We start from the raw sequence: 20,400 nt of genomic DNA, 5'->3' as shown, positions 1-20,400 counted from the left end.
AATATGGTGGTGGTTATTTATAACTCTCGTCTAATTTCTATCTAGTCTTAACATTAGCTGCAGATGAACAAGGTGAGAAAACTAACATTTACAACCAAGTACCATAAATTGTACTAGATACTTCACATGTCTTATCTCAATGAATCCCAAAAATATGCAGATAAAGTATCACTCTCATATTATGGACAAAGAAAAAACTCACAAAAGAAGCCAGGTGATGTGCTCACAATCAAGCCGCTAACAAGCAGCAGACCTAGAATTGAAAATCATTTCTCTGACTCCAAAGCTCAGTCTCTTGCTACTATTCTAGGCTGGTGACTGTTAAGGCTAAATCTTCAATGATCCTACTTAACATTAAAATGTTCTAATGATTAAAGATGAAATGTTATTAGCACTGCACATGCGTGAGTGATAACATTAAGCTTACCTAAAGCGCCACCCCTGTTTCTTTTAGTCAGATTTCATATTCAGATTATTTGGTTAAATCTGGATTAGTCTGAGTCAATACATATCCTGACAGAAGTACAAAGCAGAATCTCAAAGATACAAATCCAAGCCATAACCTAAGGACTTAAAGCGGGGACAATGTCTTCCTTTTCCTCTCCTTCTTTTTTTTTTTTTTTTTTTTTTTTTTTTTTGGTGGTGGTGGTGGTGTGGTTGTTGTAGTTGTTGTTGTTTCGCTCACCCAGGCTCACCCAGGCTGCAGTGCAGTGGCTTGATCATAGCTCACTCCAACCTCAACCTCCTGGGCTCAAGCGATCCTCCTGCCTCAGCCTCCTGCCACCACACCTGGTGTGCATGCCACCACACCTGGCTTAATTTTTTATTTTTGTACAGACAAGGAGTGGGCGGGTGGGGGGGAGGAACGGGACTTGCTTTGCCCAGACTGGTCTCCATCTCCTAGCTTCAAGAGATCCTCCCTCCTTGGCCTCCCAAAGTGCTGGGATTACAGGCATGAGCCACCATACCTGATCTGAGAGTATCTTTCAATTGACATCTTGCTTCTGCATCCTTGTTTCATCCTCTCATCCCCTCTTACCAGTGGGTATCACAAAACATCATACTCAGCCAGCCATGAATACTCACAAATTTCTAATTTCTTTTTTTTTTTTCCCGAGACAGAGTTTCACTCTTGTTGCCCAGGCTAGAGTGCAATGGCACGATCTCGGCTCACCGCAACCTCCGCCTCCCAGGTTCAATCGATTCTCCTGCCTCAGTCTCTCTAGTATCTGGGATTATAGGCATGTGCCACCACGCCCGGCCAATTTTGTATTTTTAGTAAAGACAGGGTTTCTCCATGTTGGTGAGGCTGGTCTCGAACTCCTGACCTCAGGTGATCCGCCTGCCTCAGCCTCCCAAAGTGCTGGGATTACAGGCGTGAGACATCGCGCCCGGCCCAAATTTCTAATTTCCATTAGAGCAGCATGAGGAATGAAGGCAATCCTGGGAAGAAAAGGTTGTGCACCCAAGAGAGTTTAAACTTGACAAACCTGGACACCATCACTGTCACGCACTGACTTTCCCTGTTCAGGATTATTCGGGATCTGTATTCTCTTTCTCTAACCTCCGAGGCTGGCCTTTTCCAGCCTGTTCTTCACTTTCTAAGCTGTCCCAAAAGCTAAGACTTCCTGTCCCTTGTTCCCTAATTCCCTCAACCCCAGGCCTGAGCTCCTTTCTAACTCACAGATCCAATAAGAAACATCTTTCCCTCTTTTTTCTTTTAAATACTGTTTTGTTGTTAGGGCACCATCCACATATCCTCTCCTGGTGATTCTGACACAAAGTTAACTGCACCACCTTTCCCGGATCAACTAGCTAAAAGGCTCAATTCAATGTTCTCACTGAGCCAACTGAATCTTCCTCTTCAGTTCTTAACTGAATGTCCCTTTTGTCTCTAATTAACACACTCAGCCCCTCCAGCAATGCCCTATCAATTTCATCATGTTTGTTTCTCACCAGTAACTGCCTGGATGAGCTCATCTTCAGCATAATTACATTTACAAAACATCTGTGTATCACAAGAGACACCTAGGAAAGCACTTTTCTAAGCCATTGTCTGTCTTCAGTGCAGAAACTGGCATGGGAAAGAGTTCTCTCATCTGCAGTTTGGCTGGTTAATTTTGTAAAATTGCCCAATTATTGATTTCACTTCTGAGAAGTGCAAATTGTGATCATCATTTCAAATAATTTGTGTACACTACTGACCTGAGCCAGAATAACTAAAGCATCAGCAGATATGTCTTTGTCTCAAAACCTATATTGCCTGTTCATTAAGCCCTAAACGCCAACCTCATTCTTTCTTAGTTCTCAAATCAAGATAGATAATTATTTTTTAAAAGGCAAATCAAAACGATATCATATCTTATAATCATTTCCTATTAAGCAGATCTAATTTGAGTGGGACAAGGCCATGCTTTCACATCTAAGAGAAGCATTACCATTTCAATAATTTCTCATTTTTAGGGACTATGATAATAACATTGACAAGAATGTGTTAAAGTTAAATCTTGTAAAAAGCTGAAATAATTCGAGTTACAATGATCCTGCCAAAAGCAAGTTAAAAAAAAAAATGCTACATCTTCATATTATGTTATTATGCATTCTTTCCATTGGCCCACACAAAAATCCTACAAAGAATATAAGGTAAATGTTATTGTCATTTTTGATGAAAATAGAATATGGGGCCAATGGCTTGGACCCATAATACTGGTTACTGGCAATGCCAACACTGGAACAAAGCTCTAACTCCTGATGATGTTCCCCTAGATTATCTAGTCTGAAAAGTTAGCACAGAGAAGCCAGCACAGTTGCACGTAAAACCTGCTGAAAGTACTACGAAACAGTATATTCATAGTCCCCATTCTCTGGCTCATTTACTACACAGATATTCAAAATCCTCCTCCATCTCATGCCCTTAGTAAAATGCAAACTGGTTGATGTTCAGTAGTTACTGAGCATCCACAATATGGTAAGAGCTAATTAGAACACAAATATCCAAGGCTGGGCGCAGTGGCTCATGCCTGTAATCCCAGCATTTTGGGAGGCCGAGGTGGGCAGATCACCTGAGGTCAGGAGTTCGAGACCAGTCTGGCCAACATGGCGAAACCCCATCTCTACTAAAAACACAAAAATTAGCTATGCATGGTGACACGTGCCTGTAATCCCAGCTACTCAGGAGGCTGAGGCAGGAGAATCGCTCGAACCCGGGAGGTGGAGGTTGCAGTGAGCCGAGATTGTGCCATTGCACTCCAGCCTGGGCAACAAGAGCAAAACTTCCATGTCAAAAAAAAAAAAAAAAAATCACAAAATATTCTAGGCACCTAGATGTTTCTATTCAAATTGAAAGACTAACTAAAATACAGGCAAACCTCATTTTATTGCACTTTGCAGATATTTTCTACAAACTGAAGGTTTTTTACAACACTGCATCGAGCAAGCCTATTGATACCACTTTGCCAAAAGCATGTGCTGGTTTCCTGACTCCATCACATTTTGGCGATTCTCACAATATTACAATTTCTTCATTATTGCTACATCTTTATCATGACCTGTGACCAGTGCTCTTTGATGTTACCATTATAACTATTTTGGGATGCCATGAACAGTGTCTGTATAAGCCAGTGAACCTAGTCAATAAATGTTGTCTGTGTTTTAACTGTTCCACCAATCAGGCAGTCCTCCATCTCTGTTTTTCTTTTTGTGCCTCCCTATTCTCTGAGACACAACAATATTAAAATTAGGCCAACTAATAACCCTACAATGGCCTCCAAGTATTCAAATGAAAGGAAGAGTTGCATGTCCCTTAATTTATTATTTTTTAATTTTTACGTACTATATTATTATTATTATTATTATAATTTTGAGACAGGGTCTTGCCATGTTGACCAGGCAGGTCTCAATCTCCTGAGCTCAAGCAGTCTGCCCACCTTGGCCTCCCAAAGTGCTGGGATTACAGGTGCGAGCCACCGTGCCCGGTCATCCCTCACTTTAAAGATAAAATGATCAAACTTCATGAGGGAGGCACAACAAAAGCCAAGACAGTCTGAAAGCTAGGCCTCTGTTGTCAGTCAAGTTATGAATGCAAAGGAAAAGTTCTTGAAGGAAATTAAAAGTGCTACTCCATTTCTCCTAGTTCCATGAGACAGGAAAAAAAAAAAAAAAAAAAAGATGACACTTCAGTGAACACACAAATGATAAGAAAGCAAAATAGCCTTATTGCTGATACGGAGAAAGTCTGAGTGATCTGTAGAGAAGATCAAACCAGCCACAATATTGCATTAAGCTAAAGCCTCATCCAGACCAAGGTCCTAACTCTCTTCAATACTATGATTTCTACAAGACAGGTGAGGAAGCTGCAGAAGAAAAGTCTGAAGCAAGCAGAGGTTGGTTCAAGAGGTACAAGAAAAGAAGCCATCCCCATATGACAAATGAGCAAGGTGAAACAGCAAGTGCTGATGTAGAAGCTGCAGCAAGCTCTCCAGAAGATCTGGCTAAGAGCATGGATGAAGGTGGCTACAATAAACAAGAGACTTTCAATGTGGTCATGAAGCCACCTTCTATTGGAAGAAGATGTCTGTAGGACTTTCCTAGCTACAGAAGAGAAGTCAACACTTGGCTTCAAAGCTTCAGGCTGACTCTCCTGTCAGGTGCCCAAGCAGCTGGTGACACTGAGTTGAAGCCAATGCTCATTTACCATTCTGAAAATCCTAGAGTCCTTAAGAAGCATGCTAAATCCACTCTTCCCATGCACTAGAAATGGAACAAAGCCTGAATGACAGTACCTCTGTTTACTGAATATTTTAATCCACTGTGTGGTTAGAGGCCTATTGCTCAGGGAAAAAAAAAAAAGGTTCATTTTAAAATATTACTGCTCACTGACAATGTACTTGGTCACCCAAGAGCTATGATGGGGATGTACAAAAAGATTAATATTGCTTTCATGCCAACGAACACAATATCCATTCTGTAGCCCATGGATCAAGAAGTAATTTCAACTTGCTAATCTTATGATTTAAGAGATACATTTTCTAAGGCTATAGCCGCCATAGATAGCAATTCCTCTGATGGATCTCAGCAAAATACATTGAAAATCTTCTGGAAAGGATTCACCATTCTAAATATCATTGAAAACATTTGTAATTCATGAGAGGAGGTCAAAATATCATTAATAGAAGTCTGGAAAAAGTTGATTTTAACGCTTATGTATGACTTGAAGGGGTTTAAGACTTCAGTGGAGGAAGCAAGTGCCGATGTAATGGCAATAGCAAGAGAAGTGGCATTAGCAGTAGAGCCTAAAGATGTGACTGAATTGCTGCAATCTCAAACTTAAACAAATGAAGAGTTGCTTCTTACAGATGAGCAAAGAAATTGGTTTCTCCATGTGGAATCAACTGCTGGTGAAGATGCTGTGAACATTGTTAAAATGACAGCAAAGGATTTAGAATATTATATAAACTTAAAAAAAGCAGCATCAGAGTTTGAGAGGATAGATTCCAATTTTGAAAGAAGTTCTACTATGGGTGAAATGTTATCAAACAGCATTTCATGGTATAGAGAAATCTTTTGCACAAGGAAGAGTCAATCTGTGGGACAAACCCCACTGTTGTCTTATTTTAAGAAATTGCTACAGGAACTCCAGCCTTCACCAACCACCACCCTGATCAGTCAGCAGCTGTGAACATCCAGGAAAGACCCTTCACCAACAAAAAAGATTATGACTTGCTGAAGGCTCTGATGATTGTTAGCATTTTTCAACAATAAAGTGTCTTGTAATTAAGGTTTGCACATTTTCTAGACACAATGCTATTGCACATTTAATAGACTATGTATAGTGTAAACATAAGCTTTACATACACTGGGAAACCAAAAAATGTACATAACTCACTGTATTGTGATATTCACTTTATTGCAGCCGTCTGCAACGAAACCTGCAATATCTCTGACATCTGCCTGTATAATAAACAGAGACACATAGGGAGAATGACATGTGACAGTAGAGGCAGAGACTGGAGTGATGCATCTACAAGCCAAGAATACCCTGGATGGCTGGCAACCACCAGAAGCTAGAAAGGGCAAGGAAGGGTCCTCCCACAGAGACCTCAGACAGAGCATGGCATTGCCGGCACTTTTATTTCAAATTTCTAACCTCAAGAATTATAAGAGAATCACCAAGCACGGTGGCTCACACCTGTAATCCCAGCACTTTGTGAGTCCAAGGCAGGTGGATCACCTGAGGTCAGGAGTTAGAGACCAGCCTGGCCAACATGGTGAAACCCCATATGTACTAAAAATACAAAAATTAGCTGGGCATGGTGGCGCACCCCTGTAATCCCAGCTGCTCGGGAGGCTAAGGCAGGAGAATCCCTTGAACCCAGGAGGCAAAGGTTGCAGTGAGCCGGGATCACGCTGTATATATATGAATAAACTTCTGTTTTAAGCTAAGAAAAAAATCATTAATCTCTCTATATATAAACTAAATATATTAATGCAGACAGAGAAAATCAAATTTGAAATATTTTCGATATAGAATTATAGGGCTAACAAAATGGATAGGGTGAAAAATGGGAAGAGTTAGAAGGACTCAGTGTTTCCTGAGAAGATTACCAGATGCATGATGTTATAACTGAACAAAAAGGAATACAAAGAGAGCAAGCTGGAGGAAAAGAAAAACTTATTTTTTGACAGATTGAGTCTGATTTGCCTAAAGCACATCGGCATCAGGGTAGTTATATCTCCTAGGCTGGTAAAAATCAGGCCCAAAGTTTAGGAAAATTAGGTCAGGGCTGGAACCCTGGGAGCAGATGTTATCACACAAGGAAAGCAAACAGTCAAAGAGCTGAGAAGGCACCACCAATATTTAACAGAAAGGAAGAAGAAATAAAATGAAAATGGAAGAGGAGCTCTGAAACATCACAGACTGAGAAACAGGTTCAGTGATGGAGCTGGAACTACAAGAAGTAATAACCTTAGCAAAAGTCACCCCTAAGGAAAACCAGAATTGCTTTTAAAAACTCCCTCCTTAGCTCATATGTCAACATCATTATTTCATGGTACACAGCTTTCCCAAATCTCCCACAAACAGTGTGCCTCTAAAAAAGTCACCTCGATTATCTCTAAAGTCGATGATTTTTTTTTTTTTTTTTTTTTTTGAGACGGAGTCTCGCTGTGTCGCCCAGGCTGGAGTGCAGTGGCGCGATCTCGGCTCACTGCAAGCTCCGCCTCCCGGGTTCACGCCATTCTCCCGCCTCAGCCTCCGAGTAGCTGGGACTACAGGCGCCCGCCACCTCGCCCAGCTAGTTTTTTGTATTTTTAGTAGAGACGGGGTTTCACCATGTTAGCCAGGATGGTCTCAATCTCCTGACCTCGTGATCCACCCGCCTCGGCCTCCCAAAGTGCTGGGATTACAGGCTTGAGCCACCGCGCCCGGCCAAGTCGATGATTTTTAAAGAGAATGTTCTTCCTTAAATTTTCCACAACCAACTTAAAAAAAAAAAAAAAAAAAAAAAAAGGACCTTTTTTTTTTTCAGACAGAATTTCACTCTTGTTGCCCAGGCTAGAGTACAATGGTGCAATTTCGGCTCACTGCAACTTCCTCCTCCCGGGTTCAAGCGAGTCTCCTGCCTCAGCCTTCCCTTCCCGAGTAGCTAGAATTACAGGCATGTGCCACCACGCCGGGCTAATTTTGTATTTTTAGTAGAAACGGGGAACGGGGTTTCTCCATTTTGGAAAATGACCTTTTTTTTAAGACAGGGTCTTGCTCTGTGGCCCAGGCTGGAGTACAGTGACGTGATCATGGCTCACTGCAGCACTGACCTCCTGGGCTCAAGTGATCCTCTTGCCTCAGCCTCCCGAGTAGCTGGGACTACAGGCGCCCGCCATCTCGCCCGGCTATTTTTTGTATTTCTTAGTAGAGACGGGGTTTCACTGTGTTCGCCAGGATGGTCTCGATCTCCTGACCTCGTGATCCGCCCATCTCGGCCTCCCAAAGTGCTGGGATTACAGGCTTGAGCCACCGCGCCCGGCCTGTTGTTGTTGTTTTGACACAGGGTCTTGCTCTGTTGTCCAGGCTAAAGTGGAGTGGCACGATCATGGTTCACTGCATCCTTAACCCCCCGATCTTCAATCGATCTTTCCACCTCAGCCTCCCAAGGAGCTGGGACTATAGGCACACATCACCACACCAGTTAATTTTTTGTATACTTTGTCGAGATGGGTTTTCATCATGTTGCCCAGGCTGGTCTCCAACTCGAACTCAAACAATCCATCTGCCTCGGCCTCCCCAAGCGCTGGGATTACACCTGTGAGCCATCACGCCTAGCCACTATCAGCTTTATCCTAGCTTTTCCCCACTATATTTCACGTAAAAATTAAATTAGAAGAATTATTCTCAAAATCCTAGAAAATTCAGGCTTATTTTTCCTCTTTTATGTGTTCCCATGTCTGCAAAAAGGAAAAAGGTTGGGACGACTGACAGATTATTAGCTACTATAAGATACCTTACTATTCCACAGTTCACATTCCTTACACACAGTGTTCTATCTGTGTTCCACCAAAACATTTTCTTTAGTATTATAACTGGATTCTTGATAACAGAATCAGAATACTGCAGATATAAAGAATGGAGTATTCTGATTAACCAAATATTCTGGTTAAATGAATCCTAGAGGCCAGGTGCAGTGGCTCACCCCTGTAATCCCAGCACTTTGGGAGGCCGAGGAGGGTGGACTGCCTGAGGTCAGGAGTTTGAGACCAGCCTGGCTAACGTGATGAAACCCCATCTATACTAAAAACACAAAAAAATTAGCTATGCGTGATAACAGCCACCTATCATCCCAGCTCCTTGGGAGGCTGAGGCAGGAGAATCACTTGAAACCAGGAGGTGGAGGTTGCGGTGAGTCAAGATCGCGCTATTGCATTCCAGCCCAAGCATCAAGAGCAAATGAATCATAGAGAGAAGAATCTACCTTACCAGAAATATCCAGACTGATGTTTAAATTCACCTAGCCAAAGACAAAATAATTAAAATAATTACATTTCCATTGACTGTCCTGGTATCATCCTGCCTCTTTTCCTTTGCATCAAGGGCCATTAAGGTGAACAAATGTTATGTAAGTTGCTATGCTTATACAAAAACCAGCCATTATAACTCAGAACATGGCAGCCGTAAAACATGGAGTACAGGCCCTGTGCCTTACAGATCCAGGTACTCAGCAAGTGTTTTTATTATTTACTACTTCTTTTTGAGACTGAGTCTCACTCTGTCACCCAGGCTGGAGTGCAGTGGCGCGATCTCTGCTCACTGCAACCTCTGCCTCCTGGGTTCAAGTTATTCTACTGCCTCAGCCTCCTGAGTAGCTGTGATTACAAGTGTGCACCACCATGCCCGGCTGATTTTTTGTATTTTTAGTAGGGACAGAGTTTCACCATGTTGTCCAGGCGGGTCTCGAATTCCTGACCTCAAGTGATCCACCCACCTCAGCTTCCCAAAGTGCTGGGATTACAGCCATGAGCCACCGCGCCTGACCTCAGCACGTGATTTTAATTTTCAGGATGAAAGTCAGCAAGAAGCAGCCCATGGTTGATGAGGCCTGAATCACTGGAGATATACTATAAGGATTATCAGATGCTGGGCAGAGATTCAGCAGGCTAGAGGAAAAGGAAGACTGGAAGAGCTGCAAGGTGAAATTGGTGGGTGGCAGGTAGAGCTGCAGGGAGGCTGGCACCTGCCTAGAAGGCTGAAATGAGCAGAAATTACCATTTATACCGCAGAGATGGCTGGGACAGAAAAGGTGGCAATCACGGCTCTGGCAAGAAATCAATATTCATGAAAGTGACTTAAGACTAAATAACCCCCCTTTCCTTCAACCTTTCTTATCTATATAAAATAAACATTTCAGTGTTGCATATCATTTCTTAATGCAGCTTAATCTCCTCATTTTAAAATATTAGGATATTATTTCTGTTTATGAATCTAGAGAAAAGATTTGCCATTCTCCATATACACATTAATAAAACTGCACTTGACACCAAAGCAATCCCGGCCAGGTGCTATGGATCACGCCTGCAATCCCAGCATTCTGGGAGGCCGAGGTGGGTGGATCACTTGAGGTCAGGAGTTTGAGACCCGCCTGGCCAACATGGTGAAACCGCATGTCTACTAAAAATACAAAAAAATTAGTCGGGAGTGGTGGCACACGCCTGTAATCCCAGTTACTTGGGAGGCTGAGACAAGACCTGCTTGAACCGGGGAGGCAGAGGTTGCAGCAAGCCAAGATCATGCCACACGGCACTCCAGCCTGGCGACAGAGCGAGACTCCATCAAAAAAAAAAAAAAAGAAAAGGAACCAATCGTAATGTGAGCTTTATCGTTTCATCTTATATAATCTGAATAATTCTTAAACACCATCATTAACACAATCAGCACTGTACTCTAAGAAATGTTAATAAATGAATGGAGACTTGCTAAATCAGCTCTTCAATGACTTAAAATGTAGTGGTTACCTGAGTTTCCTGCACTATGAAAGTACCTTGATCATAACTGTAATAGGCAGTGCAAAAGGCAGTTATTGCTAAGCCAGTCTCCACTAGACAGGAACTGTTTTTTGTTCCAACAGCAACCCATTCTCTGACCTAACCCAGAAGAGGCCTTTAATTACAACCGGCTGAAAAAAGAAATCTAGGAGAAATAAAGATACTGTTAAAGAGCACCTATTAAACTCATGGAGATCATGAGAAGAGAGGTAAGATGGAAGTAAATAGCCAGCCCAATTTAATTTCACTCTAATGAGCGCCAAGGCTCACATTTAAATTAACACAAGTATAACTGCTTTTGCTTGCAACAGGTCTCTGGAAACAGAACCTTAAAGCACCACATTCCTAATCTACTAGTTCCTAAAATTAATTACAGCTCATCTGAAAGATGCAATTACTTCTGCTCATTTAACTTAAATTCTAATGATTATAAGAAGTAAATGAATGGTTGAAGTAATTACACCTCCACACCTCTGATTAGGCTGCCCAACTACACAAGCAAACAACTTTAGTGGAATAAGGGACTCTTTGCCGAATAAACAGGAGTCCACGATGAGTTCCACTTACAAAAAAAAAAAACCCAACTACGTGCAAATTTAAATAACCAAAAAGAGCCTAAAACCATGGCAGTCTTACAAAAAGCTAAAGGATGACCAAGTAAACAGGGCAGTAACTATGGGAAGTCTCCAATTTTGTAAACTTGCCTTTTCCCCCCCTTTTAATCTTTCCTTGTGCCACCAAAAATTCTAGTAGCAAAGTGGGCCCAGAACACACACAAAAAATCAAAGCTGGCTTAAAAAGTAAAACACTGAGTGAAAAAAGGCTAAGCTGAGTTAGTGAAACACAGAAAATGAAAGGCAGAGGTACCTCATCTTGCCTAAGACATTTCCACCTGCTGTTTGCACTTAGGGTTTTCCTTTACTAAAAACACCTACTTAATTCCCAAATCAAAAATATATCATAGTATCTCAAACTGAGGTCTGTGGACACTCAGGGTAGACACCTTTAAGAAACTGTGCTCTCCTCTGGCTAATGCCTTAATTGACTGCGCTGTCCACATCATCAACATAATCGGTGCCATGTTCATTTGGGTCATGGATCACTAGTGCCAGGAACAACTGCTACCAGAACAAAGGCAATATGACCGAGTAATAAACAAATAAAGCTTCTGATGGAAGGAAGGCCATCATCAGGGCAAGAAGATTCTCAAGAACTGCAGGTTGCAACTGGGAAAAGTAGTGAGAAAATGAATCACCAACAACACACCAGATATTATCAGCAACCTCTGAGAAGAAAATTAGCTTCAGCACAATAACATCGTCCATTAGATTAACTAAATGTTGCTGACAAGTTTTGTATTGGTTTCACGATATTGTTTTTATTTACTTTGTAAACTGATTTTCTTTTAAGATTGCATGAATGTTATAAGCATAGAATTATAGTTCCATGCTTGTGTATATTTAATTATCACAAGAAATAATTAAACGTATACAAGAGTCCTTTATCTTTTTTTTCCTTTGACCAATACTAAACATACAAGTTTAGAAACATTTTCCAAAAAGCAGACCAAACAGCAGGACAGTTCCAGCTTAAGGGAACTAGAAGACTGAAATAAGGAAGAAAGGACAGTCAAGATGCTGCAGGCTAGGGTGGAGAAAGAAAGATGATAATGCTCTCCCCACCCAATCAATTCAACTCAATGGGTATAACTCTTGCTATTTATTTCTTTTTTAATTTTTTATTGACAAACAAAAGTGGTATGTATTTATGGTGTACAATATAATGTTTTGATAGACATAACATGATGTTATATATATTTCACACATTGTAGAATGGCTAAATCATGCTGATATGATCATTACCCCATAAACTTATCACTTTTGTGTCTGTGGTTAGAACACTTAAAATCTTGTGGCACTGGGTGTGATGGCTCATGCCTATAATTTCAGCACTTTGGGAGGTGGAGACAGGCAGATAGCTTGAACCCAGGGGTTTGATGAGACCAGCTCGGACAACATGGTATAAACCTTGACTCTACAAAAAATATCAAAAATGAGCCTGGCCTGGTGGTGCATTTCTATGGTCCCAGCTACTGGGGAGGCTGAGGTGGGAGGATCACCTAAGCCTATGAGGGAGAGGCTGCAGTGAGCCATGTTTGCACCACTGCACTCCGGCCTGGATGACAGAGTGACCCTGTCTCAAAAACATAAATAAATAAAAATATCCTTGCTACTCAAGTTTCCATTCTGTCTATCTCTGTCTATTCTCTTTTTGTCTCTTTTTGGGGGTCTGTGTATTCTTACAAGGAGAAAGCTCATTTTACTTAAAGATGACTCTTTGAATTCAAAAGTATAAAGACAAGAAAAAGTAAAGGGTAAATTATATAAAAAATCAATTTTGAAATGTTTCTTTGAATGTAATTCCTAAAAGGAAAAGAAGTTAATAAACAAAAGTAACCGACTCTTTCACAGCTCAAATTTTAAGACTGACACCTGTTAAAAGGATACAGTTCAAAGAATTACATTTGAGGAAAAGGGTAGAGATGTTCAATCATACACCATTAACTAAAACTATTCACCAGTAAGAATATTTTCAAACATCACTCACAAAATATCTATGTGGCATATAACAAAATGACCAAACAATCCTAACGGTAAGATTGTTACAGATTTTCCTCACTTCAGAGGAAAGTTAGGACTAAGAGAGGTTAACTTACTTGCCAACTATCACACTGTACTTGATGACACCAAAATTCAAATCCAACTCTAGGTCAATACACTTAATTAACTATTATCCTTTTTCTCCAAGTGGACATGAATCTGAAACGTAATAATAGATGTTTAAACACACGTTAAGTATCTTATATGTATTATTTAAAATTGAAATCATCTAGTTCAATTGAAATCTTCTAGTTCAATTTAAAGGAGCCTTCCAAATAGTCTACTGAAGAAATTACAACTTGAACCACAGAGCAAGGAGCATGTGTGACTTATCAGAACGGTCAGGTGTGTATTAACTAAGAGAGTGCAAGCCAAAACTCTCACGGGAAAAGTTAACAACAGGGATAAAAATAATATAATATGCTTAGAAATACATGGATGATTGTCTGCTAAACATTTTACATTAAGAATGCATTAATTGGCCGGGCGCGGTGGCTCAAGCCTGTAATCCCAGCACTTTGGGAGGCTGAGACGGGCGGATCACGAGGTCAGGAGATCGAGACCATCCTGGCGAACACAGTGAAACCCCGTCTCTACTAAAAAATACAAAAAAATAGCCGGGCGAGGTGGCGGGCACCTGTAGTCCCAGCGACTTGGAAGGCTGAGGCAGGAGAATGGCTCAAACCCGGGAGGCGGAGCTTGCAGTGAGCTGAGATCCGGCCACTGCACTCCAGCCTGGGCGACAGCGCAAGACTCCCTATCCAAAAAAAAAAAAAGAATGCATTAATTATTAACAAAAATAACAGTGCAGTGCTTAAAAAAAAAAAAAAAAACTGAAATGGATAATGGATACATCTATTGAAATAGTCTGTATAAAGCTAGGGAAGGTGAAGTCCTCACCAGGCAGGAAAGAAAAACAGAAAGGACAGACTGGGGGAAGAAGAGCTCCCTCAGTGGAGAGGGCAGACTCATGGTACAGGGAGGCTCCCACAGTGGAATGGGCAGCCCCATGGTACTCTGCCAGGGGACATGTCTGGGCTAGTGGTCAGGGCAGGGGCAGCCAGTGATAGAACCAAGCAGGCCTCGAATCCTTTTGACATACTCCTCCTATTATCCAAGCAGCTGCAGCCCAGCCTCAGAGCATCCTCCCCAACGGACAAAAGGTGGCTTGGTAGGAAAAAAATCAGTGCAATAGTGTGACTTCAAGGGTTCCTTTGCTCCAAAATCCCTCCTATTTGGCAGCTGCTGTTAGGAATTATTTTACCAAGGAATAAAATATTTTCCTTTTCACAATGAAAGAAGTAATAATCAAATGTTAGTTACAGCAATACACTCTCACCACAAACTTAAGAATCCTAGAAAGACAGCAGGTTGCATATTTAAGTACATAAGCCAAATTAATGATGCAGGGCCTATATCTTCAAAGAGCCTACACTCCCAAGATTTCTTCACTTATGAATGGAAGAACAAACTATAATGATGGGAATCACCTGACTTTTTACAAAGCTAGATTCAACCATCATAATAAAGTATGTAATGTCACTCGTAATATAATGTACCTGTCAGAGCATTTATCACAGGTATGTAAGTATTTTCAACTTCTAAAACACTAAAGTTTATCTCAAGCAGAGCGGGGAGAAAAATGTAGAACATCTGGCACCTCCAACAAGAATTGGCTTGGCATTTGGCACTCTGAGATGCAGCTCTTTTTGAAGAGGCATCATGCTGTCTTAGATGCAAAGAAGTTAGTCCCGTGAGACTTTAACGAGGATTTGCAAGCCAGAGGAAGGACAGTTCACATTAGTGTTTACGCAGGGTGACAAGAATTGCAGACAAACTATATTTTTCACAAATCACAGTAAATGCCATTATCAGTAGTAGCCTCAAATTCAGAAATTAAGTGAATATGGGCATAAAATACATTATCTTTACCTTGGTTAAGTAACACAAGTGGTTAAGTAAATGTTTTAACATTTGGGATGGTTAAAATAAAAGATATTTTGGAGCACACTAATTTCAAGACATCTTGCTAAGCTCCCTCCTTACTGCTAATACGTGTTTCAAAATATAGATCCGATGCTAGCATGGTCTCAGTTTTAGGCACACACATCCCTACCATGTTATACAAAGATGATGCCCCCATATATGTCCTGGGGATTACTAGATCACCCAAAGGTCTCTCTACCTTTTTAAAGTATCTCATTCACCCAGCTTTAAGTGACCAGAGATTCCAGGGCTTCATTTCAGTAGTTAAAACGTCCAGAAACCTCTATTAAGATGCAAATACTTTTCACAGGCTCCTTTGAAGATGGAAAAAAAAAGAAAAAGAAATAAATATATATATATATTTTTTTAAGATGCAGATACCTCCTGGGAAAGGTAACAAGCCATATCATGTAGCTGTGCTCAATTCTCTGTAAGAGAAACTCCTGAGTTTCAGATACTCTTAGGTTCTTAGTAGTTGAAAGCAAAGATCCAGAGGATACAAGAAGGAGGCAGGAAAATTTGGTCAGGAGGTGTATGGGAAAGGAGGTGGAAGAAGCCCTATATTATACACTATAACAGTCTTTATATTCTATAGATCTTCAAAAGTTCTGATTGGCCTTTAACTCCTGAACTTTCATCCCAATGACACACCCAACACCCACACAATGCAAACCAAAACTAAGACGCACAGAAAACTTGCAGAGTTAAAAGGCACTGGTGTCATGCTGTCTTCGATTATCTTACAAAATGGCAAAACTGCAAATGTCTGCTTTTTAAAAAGCCAACTCAATGACTGTGTCCAATGAAGAGCTACTGATGTACGGGAGAAATTTTTAATAACTTTCTTTGAATATCACTAAACTAGCCTAATTTTATCCTTAAGACAAACTCTTGATTACCCCCTTAAGGGCTTTTTTAGTTCAAACTATTAATAGACACAACAATGTTTTTTTAAAAATTTAAAGTCCCCAACATCTTTCTAGGAGCATTATACAACAAGATGACTTTGAACGACTTTCCTCAGGCTATATTCCAGTGCCCTGTAGAGAACTTTCCCTTCCCTGTAGATATGTAAGTAAATAAGTAAAGAACACCTAAGAACAAACTTTGTTGGCCACCAGCAGGGGAGCTCTTCAGCTTTTGTCCCCAAATCCATTCAAACAAAAGAAGCTCCGACTCTTCCAACCCACCCTTCGGACCCGCACCCCGCGGGGACGCTCTGGATCCGGGTGCCCACTCCCCCGCCAGTCCTACTTACTCCTCAATGCCCCAATGAGCAGAGAGCCGTCCTTAATGAGCTCCTTGATGAACTTGTTGGTTCGCTCCAGCTCAATCTCGTGACACTGCAAGCGCTCCCTGAAATCCGGGCTGTCCAAGTAGGAATCGCTGAACTCCAGAGTGGGCAGCCCCATGGCACAGGCGCTGCCAGCGGCGGCCGCGGGCACGTCCGGTCCGGCGGTCAGGGCGGGGGCAGCCGGCGGCCGCGGCGGGCGCTGGGGACGCGCGATCGCGGGGAAGGCGCCGGGACGTGAGGGGACTGATTACACGAAGGAAACGGGCCCCGAGCCCCGAACCGCCTGCGCGGGGCTCAGTCTTCCTCTCCCGAGGCAAGGCGAGCGCAGGCGCGGGCGGCGGGCCGAGGCGCGGGTCCGCTCAGGTTGTTGTCAACGGGACGCATCGTCGTTCGGAGCGCTGGGGCGGCGAGCCTCCGGGCCGCGGCCGGAGCAGGAAAGTTTCTCTCACTGCGCGCAGACACTTCCGGCAGTTCCACTCCCCAACTCTCTTGACAGTCGTTGGCGTTGTGAGCCAGAAGCAGCGCACAGCCGCAACTCCGGCCCTGCTGGGGAAACCCTCCCCCTCGGCGGACGCAGGCTCAGAGCGCTTGCAAATCGGACCCGGGCTCCCAGACCCTCCTCCCCGCCGCCGCGCTCCCACCCCGCGCCACCCCGCCCCTTCGCCCCTTTACCCTCCTGCCCCACCCGCCCTCCCGCACTTGGCTCCAGGGCTCCCTGCGCTACAGCCGCGCGCTTGCGCTCCGGCCTTGGCTGGGGTGTTAACCCTGTCCCCTCTTGGGCCCCTGGTTTCGGCTAGCCCTTGGTGACACTTCGGGGTCCCCCGCTCCACAAAAGGATCTGACTCCCAATATACCTCCCCTAACAGTCGTCCCCTCCACCCACTCCCTAGAATTCTCTGGGAGAAAAACCAACGTTAAGTTTCCCTAAAGTTTGAGTGTTTTGAAGCGTAGATGGAACATACTACTGTCTAGAGTTCGTTTAGATTTTACTTCACACTTTCACACTGAACGCATTTGAATTCCACGTTGAGAAGTTGTCCCGTCGCTCTCCCACCCCTCAGTTTCCTTGATTCAGCCTGGTGGTGTTTCTTCCCCCCGCCCCCACTCCCTAGCTGGGAAGGTGGGATGATTTTTCAAGTCATCCTCACTCTACTTACGTGCTCGTACTTCTAGAAGAATACCTATTTGCATCACAAGAGCAGTATCTCCTATTGGCACCTGGATGGACTTGTCCTAGGAGCGGGGAGATTTTCAAATTGTTGAAGTGGACTGGAGTTTGAAATAAATAGTTAACTCCTACCCACAGGCATTATCCTTCCTCCAGTGGAGGTTCACCTAATAAATTTCTGTTCCCTTAAAACCTTGACAGCAAAAGAAACGACTGCTTTACATCTCCTCCTGACATCATCTATAGGATTTCTGAGAACTCAGATATTGTTCTTAAGGATCTGCTTTTAATTTCTACATTTTCATTGCTTTGTCCATATGAACCATCTGTTTAAAAACTATTCTACAGATCATGGGAAAAATTCCACTAAAGTGCTTTACATTTTTCCCAATTAAGTGTCAGAGCCAGTCAAGATTTTTGGTTTCAATTTTTTTAATGTACATGAACATTAAAAATAACATGTAAACCTAAAACAGGATAAGATCATGTAAACAGTATGGGCCAGGCGCAGTGACTTATGCCTGTAATACCAGCATTCTGGGAGGCTGAGGCAGGGGAATCACTTGAGGTCAGGAGTTGGACACCATCCTGGCCAACACGATGAAACCCAGTTTCTACTAAAAATACAAAAATTAACTGGGGCTGGTGGAGCGCACACCTGTAGTCCCAGCTACTCGGGAGGCTGAGGCGGGAGAGTCACTTGGAGGCAGGAGAGTGACTTGAATCTGGGAGGCGGAGATTGCTGTGAGCCCAGATTGCTCCCCTTCACTCCAGCCTGGGAGACAGAACGACTCCATCTCAAAACACCTTCCATCCATATGTACATCTTTGGCCCTCAACATATTGGCAAAATGGCCAGTCGCCATTAGAGCCATTTCAACTCCAAGTGTTGAATTGTTGTCAACTAAATACTCTTCAATTTTTTTTTTTTCTTTTGCAGGGTTGGGGAAGGGAGAGGCAGTAATTCTGTTTGTCAGTTAATGAAATGACATGACATAAACAGCAGTGGACTGTGTTTCACCTGAGGTGATTTTATATTTACTTATTACTCTGCCTGAAAGACAAAAAACCACCCATGCCAAACAGTTTCCTTTCAACTTTTGCCATGTTGCTGTTCCTAACAACTGAATCCAGTGCCAAACTGCTGAGATATGAAACGATAAAATATAACATTCTCTTCCTGTTTTTCATTAAATCATCGTACTGTGATTAAGTCTTTAAAAATGCATCAGTGGTGTTTCATAAGTTGCATTTAATATGTTGGATGTCAATATTTAGTTTTCTTTAAACGTCTTACATGCCAGGGCAGATGTGTTGTAGATTCTATGATATGGGTTATCATTTGCCCATTCATGTATGTAATTATATGTTTTATATCTACTGTCTACATGACTAAGGTCTGGGTGGGGAAGTGATTTCCATAAAAAGATAGAAGAAGCATTATCCATGACCTCAAGCAGTTCTCAGAAAAAGGAAACGCAGAGAATAAGTACCCATATAACATAAGGCAGAAGATGCTATGTTCCACAGCCTCACACAGATGCTGTGCTAATAATACCTTGATGCTATTGTTTATCAATATGTTTCCACTCAGGCCCATCATTGCATTTACATGGAATTAGGGTTTTTTCCCCTACCCTTCACTCATGAGTCCCTAAAGTTTATCATGTTATAATGGGCTTATTTCTTGTAGGTGTTTTCATAGTTACTCATGCCCTATTCCTGTGATTCATACTTTAATTATACCTGCTAGTCAGGCTTTCTCTTATGCCACATTAACACAACTACTTGAGAAAAACCAGAAATGCTTTTGCTTTGAGGTGGATTTACTGTCAGTTTTAAACTGTTGTTTCCATGCATTATTCTCTCCATCATAATTAACTGAACCAGATTCTTTCCAAGAGAATAGACTTTCTGTATAAAAGATCAGCAATACCTGAAAGCTTGTTTTCATAAACAAATGTAATGGATTGAAATATAGCCTGTCCAGAAATCTCCGCTTCATAACACATGACACTGTAAGCTGCATGGTAAGCTTCGCATATATTATTGGCTGACAAGCTCTTTGGCACAGAGAAATGTTTCTGTTTGTTTTCCTGATTCGGGAATAGGATGTGTGGGCTTTGTTTACTGGTTTTTGAGAGCAAATATATAGTAGAGGATAGTAAACTAATATGGCATTTGTAAATCTGCCTAAAACTTTTTCTTGACGTAACTCATGTCTGACATTTAAGCCTGGCACTTCCTATGTACTCAGTAAGTGTTACTGTCAAGCTATTATTACTTTTCAATTAATTATGTAGATTTAGACCACCCAGACTCAGATAATCTGAGGTTAAGCTCAAGCCTGGTAAGAGATGACTAAACAGAAACCAAGTGTTTCTTCTTGGTTTCCCCTCCTCCCAGCTCCTGGTAACCATTCTACTTTCTGTCTCTATTAATTTGACAATGTAGGTATCTCATATAAATGAAATTATACAATATTTGCACTATGTGTCTGTCTTATTTCACTTAGATGATTCAGTCATCAAAAAGAGAAGCAAAGAAGAAGTAAGAATTAGATATACATTTAAAACACATATGAGGGGCCATGCCAGGTGGCTCAGCCTGTAATCTCAGCACTTTGGGAGGCCCAGGTGGGCATATCACCTGGAGTTCGAGACCAGCCTGGCCAACATGGTAAAACCCCATCTCTACTAAAAATAGAAAACTTAGCTGGGTGTGGTGGCGTGCACCTGTAATCCCAGCAGCTAGTAGGGAGG

General features: G+C 42.1%; 1 protein-coding gene and 1 long non-coding RNA gene across 2 annotated transcripts in view; one reads left to right on the top strand and one right to left on the bottom strand.

Moving 5' to 3' along the window:
* ARHGAP42 (Rho GTPase activating protein 42) overlaps positions 1-17,039 on the bottom strand; it is a 309,795-nt gene extending 292,756 nt beyond the window's left edge. Inside the window, exon 1 of the mRNA XM_025358156.1 lies at positions 16,435-17,039. Within this exon, the coding sequence (XP_025213941.1) occupies positions 16,435-16,588 (154 nt within the window). The 5' untranslated portion in view covers positions 16,589-17,039. The remainder of the gene's footprint in view (positions 1-16,434) is intronic.
* LOC112607093 lies at positions 16,312-20,127 on the top strand. The gene is made up of 2 exons (XR_003115735.1): positions 16,312-16,634; positions 18,579-20,127. It is a non-coding gene; the product is annotated as an uncharacterized LOC112607093 (long non-coding RNA).
* The last annotated feature ends 273 nt before the right edge of the window (positions 20,128-20,400 follow it).

The sequence above is a fragment of the Theropithecus gelada genome, chromosome 14 (assembly GCF_003255815.1).
Source record: "Theropithecus gelada isolate Dixy chromosome 14, Tgel_1.0, whole genome shotgun sequence".
Classification (NCBI taxonomy): domain Eukaryota; kingdom Metazoa; phylum Chordata; class Mammalia; order Primates; family Cercopithecidae; genus Theropithecus; species Theropithecus gelada.
This window is presented reverse-complemented; position numbering and strand designations above follow the sequence as displayed.